The following is a 20,781-nucleotide window of genomic DNA, read 5'->3' as shown; positions in this document are numbered from 1 at the left end:
ATGTAAAATTTGGTTTTGTGTATTCATCTTGTTTCCCCAACATCTAGTACAATTTTGGTGATATAAATTACCCAAGAAATATTGGTCAAATTAAACAGATCATCTTTTCATTTAATGCAGTTAAAAATTTGGAACTGCCACGGCCTGACTGAGGCTTCTGAAATAAGTTGTCATTTCCTCTACTTATAGCTTGGTATGGTGGAAAGAACATAGATTTTTGAGTTAAATAGACATGACTTGAATCTTTTTTCTGCCATCATTAGCAGTGAAACCTCAGATAAGTTAATTGTTTAAGCCTCAATTATATCGTTTGTGAGATAATAATACTTCCTTCTAAGTGTGGGTTAAATGAATATTAAATGAGATAATGTTTATAAAGAATTTACCAGCAGCACCCTCAACAAATGATAATATAATGATAATTTCTTTGAATATAATAAGTATCCAATTACCACGGAATTTAAAAAGCCCATCTTGAGTGATAAAAGCATTTGGAACCTATAATGATGATAATATTAATGATTAAGTAACGTTTATTGCAAAATACAGTGTGCTAGGCTTGCACTAAGCACTCCAGGAAGTAATACATGTACTTACTTTTTTTGTTTCATCATTGCAAATGCAAGTTATAGCTCTTTATTTTACCTTTTTTTCATTTTCAGGGTTTGCTTAGAACCACACTTCCACATCCCAAAGCTGAATGTTGCTATGCTCAGTATGAAATCACTCAGCTTCTCCCAGGCATTGAACTCTTCTCAGATAGATCCAGGGCTGACATCTGTTCTGTAGTTGCAAGTCTGTACTACGTTATACGTGAACTGCACTTTGCGAAGCAAAATCTAATAGTAAGTAATTTGTAAAGTCAACAAATCTTAATTCACAATGGTACTTTTGCCCCACTTACCTTATACTTTTCAAAGTTTGCTAATGTTCTTGGGATCAGTTCTTGTTTAACTTTTAAATTCTATATATTTAGGATTCTTATCTTTACTGATGCTACTTGACTTATAATGGGGTTACATCCCAATAAACCCATTGTAATTTGAAAATATTGTAAGTTGAAAATGCATTTGATATACCAAACCTACCAAACATCATAGCTTAGCTTAGCCTAGCCTACCTTAAATGTGCTCAGAACACTTACATTAGCCTATGGTTGGGCAAAATCATCTAACACAAAGCCTATTTTAAAATAAAGTGTTGAATCTCATGTGGTTTATTGAATATTGTACTGAGAGTGAAAAACTGAATGGTTGTATGGATACTCAAAGCATGGTTTCTACTGAATATGCATTACTTTTGCACTATTATGAAGTCGAACTGTCAAGTGGGGGACTGTACTTCAAGTTAATATTCTTTCTTTGACACTATTGTTTGCATTTCATTTTGAGTACAAAAGCAAGTTCTATTTGATTTTTGTTCTCTTTTTACTTTATTATTTTATGTTTTTTTTTCTGAAGACATTTGGTAAAGTTGATTAGAATGTCTCACTGATCTCAAACATAGGAATGTAGTGTACTTGTAACTCACTGCGTTAATTTGTTCAGTTCATGTCAATACCAAAACTATGATAGTATTTCTTTAGAGGTAATGTTTGTGTCTCATCTTTTCTCTGTCAAGAATGTGTCTAATAGAACAACAGATTCTAACTGTGAGATAAAAGACAGACATTTCTTAACATCCTTTGAAGTCCAAAAGTCCAAATATAACTTTCCTTTCCTTTGGGGAAAGAAATCACAGTATATATCATAAATTTGAAGTTAGCTGCATTCAAAAAATAAACTACTATGTTCTGATTATTAGTCATTTTATATTTTTCTCATTTATCTTTTTTGGTCTATTTTCTCCCTTCATGCTATTTCTTCTATTTTTAAAAATCTCTTTCCTTTCATTTATTTGCCTCTAAATATATATTTTCACATTTCCTGCTCCTTTTCCTTTCATCCATAATTCTCATACCTACTTTTATTTGTATATTGTTTTTTACTCTTTTGGCATATTTGTTTTTCTAAATTCAATTCTCTCTTTATATTGAAAATATTTATTGCCCCCGATATGAGTTGTTAAATTATAAAACCATGTGTGAAAGTGAAGAGGTAGATAAATACTTTTAACACTTGGCAGATTTGGCAAGAGATTGTTTATTAAAAAAAAATAGCAAAATGGTGTTCCTCTCACTGTTGAAGAGATTCATTTCTGGATTGAGAAAATGGTTCTGTCTCCTGTGTAACCTTTACCTGCCTAGTCATATTCATATATAATACATATCACTGCACTGGAAAAGAAATGAGACTTTTTTTTCTCTAAAACTTGAGAAATTGAAAATGTTTTCCTGAATAATTGAGCAATTGGCAGCAATAAAATGGTATGTTTTTATCTCTCACTAAAGAAAAGAAACTAAATCTCTAAGGTAATTGCCAACTCTTAATGTTTTGTGCTGCATTAATTGTAGAAAAGGTAATGTATTTTGTTTGAAACTATTTAAGAGCAGTTCTTATCCTTTTTAAAAGCTGTTAGCTGGGCCGAGCCCGTGGCGCACTCGGGAGAGTGCGGCGCTGGGAACGCAGCGACGCTCCTGCCGCGGGTTCGGATCCTATATAGGAATGGCCGGTGCACTCACTGGCTGAGTGCCGGTCACGAAAAAGACAAAAAAAAAAAGCTGTTAGCATTAGCAGCTGCCAGTTGACTGACCATTAGAGATTCCGCAGCAGACCTTGCAAGAAGGAAACGGTTTCCATTGCGTGTTACATTAAAATTCTCCAGAAGAAGCCCAGTGGCTAAGGGGACTTCTGGCAAATATAAAATTTGCTGTGGGACCTAGAGCTGTGGAGCCATGGAGATAGTTTACTAAATAATGGGGATCCCAATTCCCCTTCTAACTCCATCTTCCTTTGGTGGTGTGAGATACAGTTGCAGGAACTGAGCTTCAGGTTTGAGTTCAGATCAGGAGCTGATCCAATGTCTAGGCCAAATCATCCCCTTAACGTCTTTCTCTGGATGGATGATGTCTAGGTCAGTGGAAACATTGACATATTTTTATGAGACCTCAAGAACAATTGAGATGAGGGGTTAATTGTAGGAAAATAAACAATATTATGTGAAGAGCAAGCTTGAGTTTTAATCAGTAGAATATATGCTCTGTGAAGGCAGGGACTTGTTAGATTTTGTGCTCATTCAATGATACCGAGGCATGTTGTAAATGTTTTTCTTGCTGATAGAAAAAATTCTATTCAAAGGCAAATAACAGCTGACATTGAGATGAATAAATCAGAGGTAGTTAGGGGACGTGGGTGCGAGTTCCTTTGCTTTAAGTTCTGAATTTTGTTTGATAGCTCATTTGCTAGAATTTTTCCACAGGCCTGAGTGATTCATACATTTATGTGGAGCTAATTTTTTTTTAAGGAAGATGATTAATTAGGTTTTAATTTTTCTGTGCTTAAAGAGATGCGAAATCTAGGTTTGGGGTACCAAATGGCATCGACCTGGAACTGTAAGTCTCTGATAGCATCTGAAAATTCTGATAAAATTGTGAAACATACACTCGGGAGATCATTTCACTTATGTTAAACAGCATAGTCTCCCAGCATGGAAAATGAATCAATACTTTGCATAACATATCCTACATTTAATATTTAGCTAAATTTGATTATTAGATTATTAATTTGATAAAATATATCTTAAAACAGGGAGTGTTTTTCTCCTGGTAGATTCTTCCTCTCCTTGCATTGTACCAATATTTTGTTTCTGGAATTTGCCAAGACCTAGTCAGAAGTCTAGAAGCAAGGATCCTCAAGGTATGTAACAAAATTTTAAGACATTGGATATTCTTGAACTATTAAGGATATTGTCATACATTAATTTGATTCTAATATTCATAATCATAAACTGATAATAATATGGTATTATACTGATATAAAAAAAACCTACCCATAATAATAACAAAGGATGAGAAAGAACCAGTTAGAAAGGTTTCAGTCAGATTATGCTTTGTTCATCCAGACCCTGCCCTTAGACCTATGTTTTCAGACCCACAGAGTTCATTGCATTCTATTTCTAAATAAAGAAATTCCTAAGAGAAATTCTGGTGCTGATTATAAATATATTTTAATCCAGGGATAAATAATTTATTATTGACCGTGAAAATTTCTGGACACTTCTCTCTGAGTTACTGAACTCTTATGAGTTCTCTTGCTTTTGAATTCTAACCATACTTTTTTTAAGAATTGCATATATGAGTAACTTTTCTCTCTCTTTTTTAAACAGTGCCCTCTTCAAGATTGCAAAATTCTTGAGGCGAGGGCCTATATCTTATCCATCTTTTAATTCCCTATAATATCTCAAGTAATAAATTTACATACTTGATATTCAATAATTAATTATTGAATTTAAAATCTGCAGACATTTAATAAGTGCCTACTGCCCACACTCTCTTTACTGTTTAGTGGGAACTCACCTAGAAAATACTTGGTAAACATTTATTGATTTAACTCTAGAAAAACATTTATCAAGTACCTCCTATTCAAAAGCAGCATATTAGTAATCAAATCAAAGAAATGGCACTTGCTTATAAGTAAGTGAAAACTGGGAAGAGAGACAGGACATATACACAAGGCAATAACATATGCACCTGCCACTTTACCATTTCCAAATGAGTGTGATGGGCTCTAAATCTCCAGGAGTTGGAAAGAGGGAAAAATGGCTTGGGTCTTTAGGTTTCACTAAGTAGAAATACTGAGACTTGAAAACTAACTGTAGAACTAACTGAGCAGGAGAGAGGAGGAAGGGAAAATTCTTGGCAGGCAATAGTGTGGAACATACAGAGGGAAAGAAAGCATCTGTACTAAACTGGTGGACTAGTTTAGGGAGCACGGATGGCTCAGAGACACTGGAGTGGAGGTTTTGAGCAGGGAGGCTGTAGAGGATAACATAAGAATACCAGAGGTCCAGGACGTGAAGAATTCCAGGGACCCAGTCTTGAATTCCAAACTGGGGAGATGTAATGTGGAGGTCAAGCAGTGAGAGAAATGAGGGGATTGTGGCATCAGGACTGCATAACAGGTATATTCTGGTCTGCCATTAAGAGGCAAGAAGGGTTGCAGTGACCATTAACATGTCAGGAGGAGATCCAGTGGGCACTGACAGACGTAATCCAGAACAAAGTTTTCGATTAGATGACTTATTTTATTGTATTGTTAGCATTTGGTAGCTGTTTTTGTCCTAGAGTAACTTAATAGCCAGTGATGAACTGTGGACTCTATTCTGGAGCCTTGGGTTGGAAGGGATATTAATTATAGAATTTTGGTCAGGAGAATGACATGATCAGCTCTAGTATCTGGTAACAGTGTCAGGGGCAGAGTGAGAAAGAAGTCAGATCTTATGGGCATACTAGGATTGACAAACTGGACTAGTGTTTTTGACAGAAGCAATGAGAGAGGGCTGCTGATAGTACAGAGGAAGGAGTGAGAGCCCGGGTGAGTGGAATTTGCCTGACCTTTCCGAAGGAAACTGGGGTCAGTGAGTGGGAAGAGGAAAGTCATTGTCAGGAAATAGCAATAGATCATGCTGTTAAGTTTCTATAGGGCCCCAGTGTCTTTCAGTGAAAGCTTTAGGACCTCTTTATGACGAGCCGGTCTGGCTTCACTTTGGAACTGCCAACGTCTTGAAAGATTTATTACTCTCAACCTATCAAGCATTCCCAGGAAGAGTACTGATGGTCCTGTATTCATGTGAGGGAAGGGTTGATTTATGGATTTTTTTTTTTTTTTTTCCATCTGGCTTGTTTGTTGCTCACTTCTGAAAATACATGTCCATTATTCACACCATTGCTTTTTGGAATGGTCGGATTGGTAGGAGAAACTGAAACCAGAGGTGAAGTCCATTTACTTAAAATCATGACCAGAGGAGACTAACCACATGGGGAAGTGTTTCCTCATAGAGGTAATAAGAAAAATGGTCGTTTAGAACCCCGAAAGAGTTTGTTGTCTCCCCAAGTGCCTACTCTGATGTTATATGGCACCGAGGAGATTAAAGTCCAAGGTATCTTAGGTAAGAACCAAAGTAAGCAACTCAATAGACAAGCAATTTTCCCTTTCCCATTAAAGATATTTCCCTGACCTTTTATGTTTTATTTTCATGTTATATTCAATTTCCTCCTAACTCACCTCCATTTTATTTCTTTAAAATTCATACACTCTTGAGATTTTTAAGATAATGCTGAAATGAAAACAGAAGATGGGTAGACATGCTGAGGATAAATTGATTTTTTTTCTTTGTTCTCTCTCTCTCTCTCTCTATATATATATATCTTCAACCCATTTTATTTTTTATTCGCTGCCCCCACATTTATCCTTCTCTATTCTCTACAAAGTAACTAGATATTTTCAAAGCATAAGTCAGGTTAGGGCCCAGCTCTCTTCAAAACTCTCCAATAACTTCTTATCACATAGGGAATAAAATGCTAAGTCCTTACTCTGGTCTGCAGGCTCTATGTCACCTTCCCTGGCCACCATTCACACCTACCTCCTCATCCTCCTCCCTGCCCTCCCTGAGCTGTTGCCACCTGACCTTTGTAATTGTGGTCCCCTCAGCAGATTTTCATACATTTCTCTTTTACATCATTTCCAAATTTTCTCTTGAAGGTCTCCTCTAGGAAGTTCTTCCTGACTCCGGTCTTGAAAATAGCATTTGTCAGTACCCTCTATCCCTTTTCATACTGCATGGATCTTCATGTATCACTTAAACCTATTTAAATGTACATCCCAATGGAATGTAACCTCCAAGAGGGCTTGATGCACACAAGGTGTTCAGTAAACATGTTGAATGAATGAGTAAATTTGAACAGGAACTTTTCTTCCTGTAGTTTCCTGCTTGGTAGTACTGCTGGATTGTATTCAAAAGAAGCCATACAAAATATATAATTATCAATTGATTAATATTGTTAAGTGTATGTCTTTAAAATTGAGTGTCCATTAATTACAGATAAGAAAATTAATAGTTGTCTATATGCTGATACGTTGTGGAGTTATTAGTCTCCTGGTTTGTTTGACTTTCCCCAGAATGTTATAAAACACCAGAAGTGTTTTTGTTTTGTTTTTCTTTTAAGCCATAATGCAAGAAAAAGATAAATTCAATTTTTTTTGACTTTTTCATGGTCATCATCTTTTTGTATGTTTGCCTCTGATGAAGTAAACAACACCTGGTAAACATCCATTGCTTTGCACAATTGCCTGCTTTTGTTAGCTTCTTGGTCCATGGCACGTGTAAATGCATGCACACACAAACACATGTGTCTTCATCCACTCGTGTCTATAAACATTAATTCATAATGCAATGCCAACATTAAACAGAAAATTTAGATCTCAGAAAGTTGATGATTTTTCTCTAAAATTTTTACGTGAAACAAATTAATTTAAAATATGTGTTTTTTTCCTTTACAGATAGAAGTCCTTATAGATTTGGGATTCTTTTCTGAAGCCTTTTATGAGATGTCCCAGATTTTTTATGGAAAATACATGCCTTGCTCAACACCCGCTGGCTATAAAGCTGCTGGAAAAATGAAGGTAACCTGCCAATGTGATTGAAAGCCATTCCTTTACCTTAGAAAGTTACATTCCTAAAATCTAGGGAACACTCCCATAAAAGTGTATTTACAAGTCTCCTGTACCCCAGACCCTTTTGTTAAGCCTGGTTACAGCTAACATCAGACTTTTACAGGTTTCCTTAGTTTGTCTTGGGGAGGGAGCACGGTTTTGTTGTAGATTTTTGCAGTGGAATTCTGGCTCAGGGATGCTGCATGTTGCTTTTTATTATAGTTAGCATGAACGGTTTCATTAGACACATTTACCAGCCACTACCTCTTAGACTTTTGGGTTTAATCTTATAATTTCTGGTTAATATTCTTAATCAAAATAGCCTCTCCTTCTGAGAGACTTCAATGTGCTAATGTGCACTGTGTTTCTCCAGGACAAAAGAACAGTATGCAATTTTTTTAAAGTTTTTCAATTGACAAATAAAAATTGTATGTTTTTATGGTGTAAAAAATAAAATAAAATAAAGGTAAAGAAGTAATCCTTAAAAATATAGCCTCTCCTCATCTCTTATTTGGATCTTTTTGTTTTGTATACTTTACACCAAAGAATTCAGAATATGTTGTTCAAATTTCTTCTGATCTCTGTGAGGAGAGAACATTCCTCAAATTTTTCTAGTGTTTTTTGATCTTAGGAGATCATTTTATGTGGCTTGCTTGATTTGTATTTGTAAACTGAATAATTGAAGCATCCTTGAAAATGATTGCTGGAGCTGACATTTAAAGCATAAATTAAATCAGAGTGAGTTATTATTTTCCTCTGCTTTGGTTTTCATGGTGATCTGGGAATTACTGGGTGATCTTGCTTTAGGCAGATGCTTGGACTCTCCTGGGCCAGCAATAAAGGAAATAGCAGGAAGTAGCAAGTCAATTTGCCTGGAGGAAACCGCGTTTGTGAGAAGTGAGACTGACAGACACAATACATGCTGGCTGCATTCAAATTTGGAGGACCTAAAAGAAACTGGGGAATGAGCTGGAAGTCTTGAAAATCACTTACATAAGCTGACATCATATTTATGTATAATATGTTCATTACTTCAGTGTATTTCCGTAAAACATGCTTGCTTATTACTCCCTATGACTGCTGCAGCATTATTATAATTAATTGTAATAGGGTAAGTGTGAGGCTATCTACAGAACATTCTGAGAGGTAAGTTCTTTAAGCAACAGGATACACACATGTGTGTGTGAGTGTGTGTGTGCATGTATGTAAATATATCCATATAGATGTGTATATCTGTGTGCATTTATAGGAGAGTAGCTCAAAAAGTTCATGGAAAGATAAGTATTATCTTTTCATTCTATTTTTCCATGAACTTTTTGAAGTACCCTCATATACGTACACACACAAGGAGGGGGAGCGGAGGAGAGGAAGAGAGAGGAGTCAATAGGTTGTCTATTTTGTTCATTTTCTGTGACATGAACTAAGAAGGAAGATGTTTCTTCTTACCTGGGTTAAATTGGCAGTATTTTCTTGCATGCTTCTCATTCAGCAGCCTTTCTCTATTCTAAATGATTTGCATTTTGTTGTTAAAATTGTATTTATTTAATTGAAAAATATTTAAGTGCTTGCTTAGTACTGGCACCATTCCAGGCATGGGAATGGAGCAGTAAAAAGACAAATGGAGTTACTGCTTTCCTGGAGCTTACAGTCAAGTGAGGAAGATAGAGAGTGACCGGGGCAGCGGGTGGCTATTTTATTCAGGGTGTTTTGGAAAGTCTTGTTAATAAGTGAGTTTTGAGAGAAGTGAGCCACGCAAAGATCTGAGGAACAACCTTCCAAGTAGGAGGAACTGCAAGGGCAAAGGTCCTGAAAGGGATGCTTGCAAGATGTAGTTGAGGAAAACCAAGTGGGCCCAGTGAGGCTGCAATAAAGAGGAAGAAGAGGCGGAGGACCATCAGAGGGCAGGGCCTAGGAGCCAGATCACGTAAGATCTCACAAGGCTTGATAAGGACTGGGATTTACTCTAAATGAGAAGGGAGACTTTGCAGAGTTTTGAGCAGAGAAGCGGCGTGATAGGAATTAAGTGTGAAAGGACCACGTTGGCTGCTCTTTGGGGAATAGACTGTGGGTGGGCAGGAGTATAAGTAAGGGAGCCCAGTCAGAAGACTGTCACAAGTAATCTGGGTGAGGCATGGTAATGCTTGGGGTGACAGTGGCAGATGGAGTGAGCAGTGGGTATATGGTGAAGGTATTGTGAAAGCATGTGCTGATGATCGTTTGGATGTGAGATGTAAGAGAAAGGAGTCAAGGATGACCTCAGCGTTCAACCTGAGCAACTGGTAGGAAAATGTTTTCATCTACTGAGGTGGGGAGTACTGCTCCAGACAGGGGATGGATATGTTAAGCATGAGATCTCTAGTAGACAACCAGGTGAAGATATGGGATTGTTAGCTGCTGCCAGTATATGGTCTGGAGTTCAGGGGGAAGATTGGGGTTGCAGGTATAAACTTGGGAGCATTAGCATAGCATGAAATCAGCTGTGGAGCAAAGCAGAGAGAGAAAAGTAGAAGTCAGAGGACTGAACTTTAGGGTTGTCCACAGTTAACATCCAGGAAGATGAGAAGGGAAGACAAACCAGTTGGGTAGGAGGAGAAACAAGAGAGAGTTTTCAGAGACTGCTGCTTTCACCAAAACAAACAAATGAAAAGTCTTAAACTAATTTTTACATGTAAATTCCAAATTTCCTCTTTATCAACTAGCTTTCATAAGATAAATGTGTGGGTGAATTATCTCCCGATGGATTCTGGCTTCAAATTTTGTAATCTCGAAGTTAATTTGCAGCTTTCCAGCTATCAATTGGGAATTAAAAAGTGTAATTAAAAGAAGAAATGCGTTCAGGGCTTATTATTAAAATAAGTGCCAATGTTATCAGGCTGTAGGCTAGTTTTTTAAAGAAGGGATTAATAAATTAGGTTTCACTTGTGGAGGAAGTTACGGAAAAAAGCTTAGAGATTACTACTGGTCTCTTCCCAGGCCTCTAAAAAATTCTGTATTTTAACTTTATACTCATATGGATATTCTGCTCTTATCACCAAATCTAAAGTCCCATTATCAACTCTCTTCAATTTAAGATCTCCCCCAGGTTCAGTTACTCACTTTTCAATGTATGATAGGCAATAAAGAATATCTTCAAAAAAGAAAAAAATTTCACTTACCAGTACTTTCTTCCAATAAATGTTATATGTTATGTATTCATTTGGGGTCCCTCCAATGCAGATCTTGAGATAAGAATTTGGGAACAAGTAGTGTATTTGGGAGGTGATTCAGGAAATATGGTGAGTGAGAGTATAAGTTAGTTAAAGAAAGGAGAAAAACCGACCTAGATTGCATTAATCAGGTCACTGCTGTGGGCACTGGGGCTCTCAGAGACACTGGGTAGAGCATTTCTCTTGTCCCTCATCGGTAAGGTTTGTTCCCTGCACTTCTAGTCTCTCCTGAATATTTTGATGGCCACATAATGCCCTCAGGCAAAGAAGTAGAGGTGCTTGAGGTAGGACACTATCCATGTGCAAGCGACCTGTCCTCAGAAACTGCTGGTGACTTCTGGAAGAAGCATCAGTATTGGCTTCTACGAATGGGCATCGTTTTTTGGGTTTTTTTTTTTTTTTTTCCTTTTTTTTTGGCAGCTGTCTGGTATGAGGATCCAAACCCTTGACCTTGGTGTTATCAGCACCATGCTCTAACCAACTGAGCTAACCGGGCAGCCAAATGGGCATTTTTTAAGAAGGGCCTTTTATACCAACAGGGACACATCCTATTTGATGATACAACAATCTCTGTGGCAAAGGAACTAAATGTTTCCTAATGCAACATTAAATTTAGAGCCAAACACATTAACAGGTAATTCACACGAAAAGGAAAAGAATCACAAAAATAGTCATTCTGAATAGTAATACAATTTTACCTCAAATGGTAAGGATATTTTTAAGTGGTAACACTCAATGCTGTCAAAAGAGCAGTAATCCTGGCCTTTTCATGCACTGTGGGTGGGAGTGTAAATGAAGCCAGCCCCTTACAGTTTTCTCAATACATTCTTATCTACTGGCCCAGAAATTCTGCTTCCAAGAATCTATCCAGAGTTAATAATCAGAAGTACAGACAAAATAGTCATCGATGTTGTTTAAACTAGGGGGAATAGTGGGATGACAGTGAGAAGTGGTTCCTTTACAGTCTAACAATAGGAAAGAGACAAAGCTAGTACGGTATATTTATAGGACGGGATACTACCTACCTATTAGACTGAGGTTTACAAATAATTTAATAGTATGGGAAGAAAATTATGATGTAACATTTAGTGAAAATGAAAGACACATCCTTATAGAAATTTTAAAAATGCACTGAAAAGAAATTGGTAGGAGAGACATCCAAATATTAACATTGACTACCTAAGGGAAATTGACTTATGTATGATTTTTACTTTCTTCTTTATATAAATTATCTTTTCTGACTAGAGCATGTATTATTTTTACAATAAAAATGGTACTTAAAATAACTTTAGAAGAATACATTAGCAGTTTCATTTGAAAGAATACTCAAATAATCTTGTTTCTACTATTAATACTTTTTATTTTGACAGATATTTCAATTATTTGACTCAGGAAAACCTCTTAGCAGTAAAGAAAATATGCAGGTAAGGATAAAACATTTTATAAACATTTGATATTTAATGTAGGTAATTTTTGAGTCATTTCAGTCTATTTGGCAGGTATAATCTTTGGTTTTGAAAATCTGCTGTGTAATATGTGTTATTATTTTGTATAATGGGGTTTTATCTCAAAATTCTGAGGCCAGAGTAGGATCGGTTCAAACTGATCTTGGGTAAATAGCAGTCCCTGCTCCTGTTTCTCAATTTCAGGTGCATATTCAGTGTGTTCACCAAGCCGTGTCAAATATCTCCCACTCTAATAATTAATTTGATTAACTAGAAGGTAACAGCTGACTTTGATTGTACGAAAAGGATTTTGTACATTTCATAATAGCCCACATGTTCAATACTGCTTTCACTCAGATCTTCTTTCCTTGTTCTGAGACTGTCTATCAGCCAATGGTTTGGGATGTTTTCATTTGGCATTTTTATAAGCGGTTCCTCAGACTTCCTTGATATTTCTCACAGACTGCCCATCTGATTACTTTTGTTTTGTGAATAATTGCATGGTTAGGATTTAAGCACTAGCATTTAAGTATCTTGAAATACTCATTTAAAAAATTTTTAGGAGTATTGGCAATCTGTCTTCCAGAAAATGTTAGAGCAGAAGAGTTGTAGCATGATTGTTGTTAAAGGGGGTTATGGGTGGGAGAGGAGCTTCTATAACCAGGTGGAGTTAGTGCAGATACATACTCATGGTTTTTAATTTTTTTTAAGTGCTAGAAAACAGCATTCTGTTCTGTTTCATTAAGTAAGATATTTATTTTTTAAAATAATTTTGAGAGACATATCCTCTAAATTGCTTTGTTTTTGTCTTTTGTAGTTTTGGTAGGAATCTATCCACCTTTTATTAAATGTAATCTTATTACTTTTCTATTCTTATGCATTTTATTCCACAAAGTTCACTATTAATTATGCTTCAAATGATTCATTGTTTTTGCCTAAAAATTTGTTTTAATATGTAAGCAAGTTGCCTGAGATGAAAGATCTGGTATTAGGAAGATACAAATACATATTCATATTTCATTTTAGTGTTCCAATTCCTTGGGGTGTTTAAGATTATTTATTTCTTTCCAGTCATAAATGCCAGGGCATCCTAAAAACACTTGCTTAAGGAGTGGTTTTCGTTATAAAAAGAATGTCTGTCCGATCATTTCTTTTAATACAAAAACGACTGACTGTATAATGGAAACCTAATTTCTATTAGCTAATTAATTAAAATGGTACTGTCGGTCTGCTTAAGAATCTTCAGATTACACTTTATATTTTCTGCATAAAGGGAGAGAAAGTAGTGGTAAAGTGTTACTAATTAATCTTCTTTTGATCCTCAAGTGTTTATGTGTAATTGTCAAGTCTCATTAAATCACTGTTTGCTGCGGAGAGAAAAGAGAAGAGAAACCGTCTTCTCTTCTCCCAACCCCCAATCAATCTGAAGTTTCTTCCCTACATTGCGGGTGTCAACCAGTTTCCTGGTGCAACAGTTTGGTAGCAGCTCAGGCTCAGTGGCCACTCCTGTGTGGCTCTTCTGCATGTATTAATTTCTGCCTCTTCAAGATTAAGGAGAGAGAATGAACAGTAGCAGCAAACATCCCCACTGCCACCGTTGCGTCAAACTCTTGCAAACAATGGAATTTTTTTTTGTTTACACACAACAAATAATTTCTCTCTTTTCTAGAATAGATAGCATCTGCCTTTTATATTAATTCAACAAATACTTATTAAGAGCCTATCATGTGCAAGGCACTGTTCTGTTGCTGTCAATCAGCAATACACACAAACTCCAAGTCCTTATGGAGCTTATATTTCGGTGGGCAAGACTAGTAAAAACAAGATATATAAATAAACATGGTAAATAGGTGAATTATATAGTATGTTAGAAGGAGAACCATGCTATGGGAGAAAATAAACACAGCAATGTAGAAAGGGGATTGGAAGCGTGGGGCTAGGTTGGGAATTATAATTTTAAATGGTGTGGTCAAGGTGACTTTTGTGAACAGACGTGAAGTAGGTAAAGGTGCAAGTCATATGAAATCTGGAGAGAGAACAATCTAGAAAGTGGGAATAGCAAGTAGAAAGGCCCTGAGGCAGGACTGCCTAGCTTGGTGAGGGACGTCTTGGCCAATGTGGCTAAAGCTGTGTGATGGATGGGGGAGCAGTAGGAAGTAAGGTCAGAGAGGCCAAATTGAGAAGGGCCTTGTAGAGTCATTTTAACTTAGGTTCTTATCTGAGCAAAATGAGGAACCACAGGAGAGTTTCTAGCATAGGTGTGGACCGATCTACTTATGTTTTAAAGGGTTCTCTTTAGCTAATCTGTTGAGCCTACTGTGTTCCAGTACAGTTCTGGTGCTGTCAATCAAACACATTAGTCAATCAACAATACAGACAAGTAAGTCCCAGCCCATATAGAGCTTACGCGCGCACACGCGTGTGTGTGCGTGTGTGTGCGTGCACGTGCGTGCACGTGCGTCTGCGTGCGTGTGCGTGTGTGTGTGTGTGGTGGTGGTAATGGGGGTGGGGAGGGCAGGAATACAGTTTTAGACATGTTGAATTTGAGGTGTCTGTTAGACATCCAAGTGGAAAAGTTGAGTGAGAAGTTGGTTCAATGAGTCTTGAGTTTAGAAGAGAGGTTGGAGCTAGAGAGAAAAATGATTTCATCAGCCTTTAGATGAAGTTAAAACCATGAGGCTGATTAAGATCATCTAAGGGCAAGGAGTGAGGATAAAGAAGACTGAGTGCCAGGATACCCCAATATTAGGAAGTACAGGAGAAGTGGAACCAGAAAAAAAGACTGAAAAGGCGTGGCCAGTAGGATAGGAAGGAAACCAAAGGAGCGTGGTGGCCTGAAAGCCAAGAGAAGAAAGCATTTTCAGAAGGAGGGGGTAATCAGCAGTATCAAATTTTGCTGCTGAATCAAGTACCATAATTCACTGAGTCTTTAACATGAATTTTTAAAATAACATCTCTGAAATCAGAATGCATTTTACAGTTGACAGTGTGTGACAGTTTAATTGGCAAATGAAATAATGGTGTCTCAAATTAGAAGAAACAAGGTATATGAGGACTGAGAATTGAACTTTGGATTTAGCAAGTGTAAGCCACGGGTGACCTTGACCAAAGGGTTTGGATGTAGGGATGGAGGGGGTTTAAAAGCAAATGAAAGGAAGGAGATTAGAATATTGACACCTCTTTAGAATGTTGCTGTGAAGGTGAGCAGAGAATTGAGGTAGTAGCTGGAGAGAAAAGTTGTAATATAGAGAGTTTGGGGTTTTTTTAGATAGGGATGACAACATGGCTGTCTGCTGATAGGAGGTGTCTCTCTATAGAGAGGGAAACCTTTATGATGTAGGAGAGAATAGTTGAGTAGGCCAGTGGGGACAGGATTGCTGTCCTGTGTGGCAGTGCCAGCCTTAGGTAGCAGGCAGGAAGGCAGAGCTGTGGGGGCAGATGCTCAGGTAGGTGAGAAAGATGGAGCAGTGGGGCAGATGGAAGGTCTACTCTGCTTCAGTTTTCTCAGTTACATGTAGGAAGCCAGGTCATTAGCTGGGGGTGAGGGTGGGGCAGATAGGAGAGGAAGAGTTAGAATTTAGAGAAGAGAGTGAAATGGTTGTCTAAGGGAGAAGGAGAGTGAATAGACTGACAAAATGTAGGATAATAGATTGGCAAAGTGTAGGATAATTACCAGGTAGTGCTGAGGTTGGACAGACACTTAAAGCGGGACCACTGTGTGGCTGTGTGATTTTCTCCAGCCCTCTTCAATGGCAGAGGTGTAGGCCTAAGAAGGCTCAGAGCTGGATTTCAGAGTTAGGGTTGTGATTTTGCTAAGGAAGTGTGTATGCTCGGGGGAGAGGTCAGGCAGTTGAGAATGTATACAAGGAGGCGTTCTAATGACTGGCCATTGACTCTCGGCTGGGTAAGGAGATGGCTTGTCCATCTGTTCTTTTCGTGATCCTGTCCTAACAGCTCTAATTTACTCACACTAAAGCAGAGTGGCCGAGGCATGTGGCTGGTGAGATTTTGCAGTTCCTCTGTTTTAATAAGGTGCCCTTTCTCTCACTCTGAGTACCAGGTTCACTCTCATTATGTGGCAGGGCTGGTTTCACGAGGCACAGTTCAGAAATTGGCGGGGAATGACAGAAGCATTGTGGAAATGCTGGGATGGTTCTGGCATTACGTGTCTCTCTCAATAGACCTGCCATTTATGGTACCTCATGTCTGTCCTGCATTCCTTCATCCATCACCAAATGGATGCAAAAGGAGAATGAAGCTAATAATATCTGAAAAAATGTTTTACTAATTTGCTTTTTTTCCCCTTTTTAAAAAAAATGTAGGCCCTCGAGGAATTATCAAGTAAAGGCTTCCCTCAAATTCTGGTTACGGTTGGCCAACGGCATCTCTTAAATAAGTTTTGTTTTGTTAAAGCATACTTTTTCATAAGTGTGGCTGCCACAATAAACTGTGTCCCAGAAAATACGTCTAAAACATTCTGCCAAGGAGTGACTACTGAGAAGAACAAACCAAATCTCCCAACCTTGGAAGGTAATTGTTTTATTTTTTGCTTTTTTCCCTTTTTCTTCCCTTTCCCCAACTTCTCCCCACTTTATCACCACTAATTCATATGAATGATCTATTATATACTCTTTTTTTCTGAGCTCATATAATGACACATAGATCTACTTATGTCTAGATATATGCATGTCTAAGTATAAGGTATAGTTGACAAATAAAAATTATATATATTCACAGTGAACAATGTGATGTTTTGGACTATGTATACATTGCGGAATGGTTAAATCAAGCGAATTAGCATATGTACCACCTGCATACTTATTATGTTTTGTTGTGAGAACATTTAAAGTCTAATCTCTTAACGATTGTCTAGTATATGATACATTGTTTCTAACTATAATCACCAACGATTGTCAAGTATATGATACATTGTTTCTAACTATAATCACCATGTTTTATGTACATAGATCTCCCAAATTTATTCATCCTGTCCAGTTGAAACTTTGTACCCTTTGACCAACATTCCTTCATTCCTTCAACTCTACCTTCAGCCCCTGGCAACCACCATTCTACTCTCTGCTTCTATGAGTTTAACATTTTTTTATGCTTCACATATAAGTAAGATCATGCAGTATTTGTCTTTCTGTGCCTGGCTTATTTCACATAGCGTAATGTCCTACAAGTTCATCAATGTTGTTGCAAATGACAGGATTTCCTTCTTTGTTAAGGCTGAATAGTATTCCACTATTTATATATATAGCACATTTTCTTTATTCATTCATCCTTTGATAGAAACGTAGGTTATTTCATATCTTGGCTATTGTGAATAATGCCGCAGTAAACATGGGAGTGCAGACATTTCTTTAACATACTGATTTTATTTCCACTGAATATATACCAAAAAGTGGAGTTGCTGGATCATATGATAGTTTTATTTTTAATTTTAATTTTTTTCCTTACAAATTTTTATTTCTTTAAAAAAATATTTAAAACCACTATAACATTTATTTTCTTCTACCTTTTATTTTATTTTAGTCTTTTATCTATTTATCCATTTACTTTATACATTTTATTTATTTTTAAATTTTGTTATTATTTTTCATTGACAAAATTCATATATATTTATGGTGTACAGCATGATGTGTTGAAATATGTATACACCATGGAATGGCTAATTCAAGCTAATTAACATATGCATTACGTCACATACTTATCAGTTTTTGAGGTGAGAGCACTTAAAATCTACTCTGAATAGCTTTCAAGTATACGTTGTTATTAACTATAGTCACCAAGTTGTATCATAGATCTCTTGAATTTATTCCTCCTGTTTAATTGAAATTTTATATCCCTTTGACCAACATCTCCCCAATCCTCTCCCACCCCCAGCCCCCAAGTAACCACCGTTCTACTCTCCACTTCTATGAGTTTGACTTTTTCAGATTCCGCATACAGGTGAGATCCTATGGTATTTGTCTTTATGTGCCTGGCTTATTTTACTTAATGTAAAGTTCTCCAGGTTCATCCACATTATTGCAAATGACAGGATTTCCTTTTTTCTTTTAAGGATGAATAGTATTTCATTGTGTGTGTGTGTGTGTGTATCACATTTACTTTATCTATTTATCTGTTGATGGACACTTTGTTTGATTCCATGTCTTGGCTGTTGTGAATAATGCTGCAATGAATGGGAGTACAGGTATCTCTTCAACATACTGATTTCATTTTCCTTGGGTATATATCCAGTAGTGGGATTGCTGGATTATATGGTAGTACTATTTTTGTTGTTGTTGTTTATTTTGAGGAACCTTTATAAAAGTGTGTTGCATGATGGCTGTACTAATTTATATCCCCACCAACAGTGTACAAGAGGTCCCTTTCCTTCACATCCTCACCAACACTTGTTAAATCATTTGTCTTTTGGATAATAGCCATTCTAACAAATGTGAGGTGATAGGTCATTGTGGTTTTAATTTGCACTTCTCTGATGATTAGTGATGTTGAACACTTTTTCATATACCTGTTGGTCAATCATTTGTATGTCTCCTTTTGAAAAATGTCTATTCAGGTCCTTTAATTGGGTTATTTGTTTCCTTGATATTGAGTTGTTTGAATTCCCTGTATACTTTGGACATTAACCCCTTATCAGATATATGGTTTGAAAATGTTTTCTCCCATTCCATAGGTTGTCTCTTCACTCTATTGATTGTTCCTTTGCTGTGCAGAAGCTTTTTAGTTTGACAAAATCCCATTTGTCTATTTTTACTTTTGTTGCTTGTGCTTTTGGGATTATATCCAAAAAATCATTGCCCTATGGAGTTTTCCTCCTGTTTTCTTCTAGAAGTTTTACAGTTTCAGGTGTTATGTTTAAGTCTTTAGTCCATTTTGAATTGATTTTTGTGTATGGCATGAGATAAAGGTCCAATTTCATTCTTCTGCATGTGGCTATCCTGTATCTTAGTCAGTTTTCTTTCATTTATAACAGATGCCTGAAACTGGGTAATTTATATGGAAGTAAAATTTACTTCTTACAGTTCTGGGGGCTGGGAAGCCCAAGGTCTAGGGGGTGCTTTCTGGTGGGGACTTTCTGTAGACTCCCAAGGCAGTGAATGGTATCACATGGCAAGGGGGCTGCGAGTGTGCATATACTTTCCTTATAAAACCACTCATCCACACCAATGATAACTCATTTATTCATTAACCCAGTAGTCCATTCATGAGAGCAGAGCCCTGACAGTCCAATTACCTCCCAAAGGCCCCACATTTTAAATACCACAGTCAAATTTCCCACCCTTTTAGCACTGTTAAAATGTAAATTAAGCTTCAATATGAGTTTTGGGGGGAAATTTAAATTACAGCATACTGTTTTTTCAACATCATTTACTTAAGAGACTGTCCTTTACCCATTGTGTGTTCTTGGTACCTGTTTCCAAAATCAATTGACCATAAACAAATGCCTGGATCTATTTTTGGGCTTTTTCTTCTGTTTCATTGGTCTGTGTGTCTGTTTTTATGCCATTATTGTGCTGTTTTGATTACTATAGCTTTGTAGTATATTTTGAAATCAGGTTGTGTGATACCTCCAGCTTTGCTCTTTTTGCTTAAGATTGGTTTGGCTATTTGGGGTCTTTTATGATTCTATATGAATTTTAGGATAGTTTTTTCTATTTATGTGAAAAATGTCACCAGAATTTTATAGGGATTGTAGTGAATATATATATCATTTTGGGTGATATGGACATTTGAACACATGAATTCTTCCAATCCATGAACACAAGATAGCTTTACTTTTATTTGTGTCTATTTCAATTTCTTTCATCACTGTTCTATAGTATTCAGTGTACAGATCTTTCACCTCCTTAATTACATTTATTCCTAAGTATTTTACTTTTTTAAAAGCTATTGAAAATAGCTCCTACCCCGATTTCTTTTTCAGATAGTTTGTTGTTAGTGTATAGCACAGTACTACTGATTTTTATATGTTGATTTTGTATCCTGCAACTTTACCAAATTCATTTATTAGTTCTAACAATTTTTGGTGAAGTCTTAGGGTTTTCTATATATAAGATCACATCATCTAGAAACAGAGACAGCTTTACTTCTTCCTTTCCAGTTTAGATGCCTTTTATTTCCTTCTTGCCTAATGACTCTGGCTGGGACTTCTAGTACTCTGCTGAATACTTCTAGTACTATATTGAATATTTTTTTTTCAAAAACTTCATGAAAAAACTCATATTATCTTTTAATTTATATTTTCACAATCTTTTTGAAGTATCCTGTGGAATTGGCAAGCGTTGGCATCCTTGTTTTATTCCTGATCTTAGACAAAAAGCTTTTAGTCTTTCACCATTGAGTATAATGTTCTAATTGTTGAGAATTTTTATCATGAAAGGATGTTGAATTTTATCAAATGCTTTTTCTGCATTTATTGAAGTGATCATAGGATTTTTATCCTTAATTTCATTAATGTGATGTATCACATTTATTGATTTAAATATGTTGAGAATTTTTGCATCTGTGTTCATCTGGGATATTGGCCTGTAA

General features: G+C 36.6%; 1 protein-coding gene across 1 annotated transcript in view; it reads left to right on the top strand.

The window, feature by feature from the left end:
* The window catches only part of CFAP54 (cilia and flagella associated protein 54), a 302,389-nt gene that overhangs the window by 160,480 nt on the left and 121,128 nt on the right, over positions 1 to 20,781 (top strand). Inside the window, exons 45-49 of the mRNA XM_063115642.1 lie at positions 663 to 845; positions 3,708 to 3,794; positions 7,437 to 7,559; positions 12,166 to 12,219; positions 16,563 to 16,770. Of these exons, the coding sequence (XP_062971712.1) occupies positions 663 to 845; positions 3,708 to 3,794; positions 7,437 to 7,559; positions 12,166 to 12,219; positions 16,563 to 16,770 (655 nt within the window). The remainder of the gene's footprint in view (positions 1 to 662; positions 846 to 3,707; positions 3,795 to 7,436; positions 7,560 to 12,165; positions 12,220 to 16,562; positions 16,771 to 20,781) is intronic.

The sequence above is a fragment of the Cynocephalus volans genome, chromosome 12 (assembly GCF_027409185.1).
Source record: "Cynocephalus volans isolate mCynVol1 chromosome 12, mCynVol1.pri, whole genome shotgun sequence".
NCBI classification, from domain to species: Eukaryota; Metazoa; Chordata; class Mammalia; order Dermoptera; family Cynocephalidae; genus Cynocephalus; species Cynocephalus volans.
Note: the sequence above shows the minus strand (reverse complement) of the source record. Positions and strands in the feature narration are given on the sequence as shown.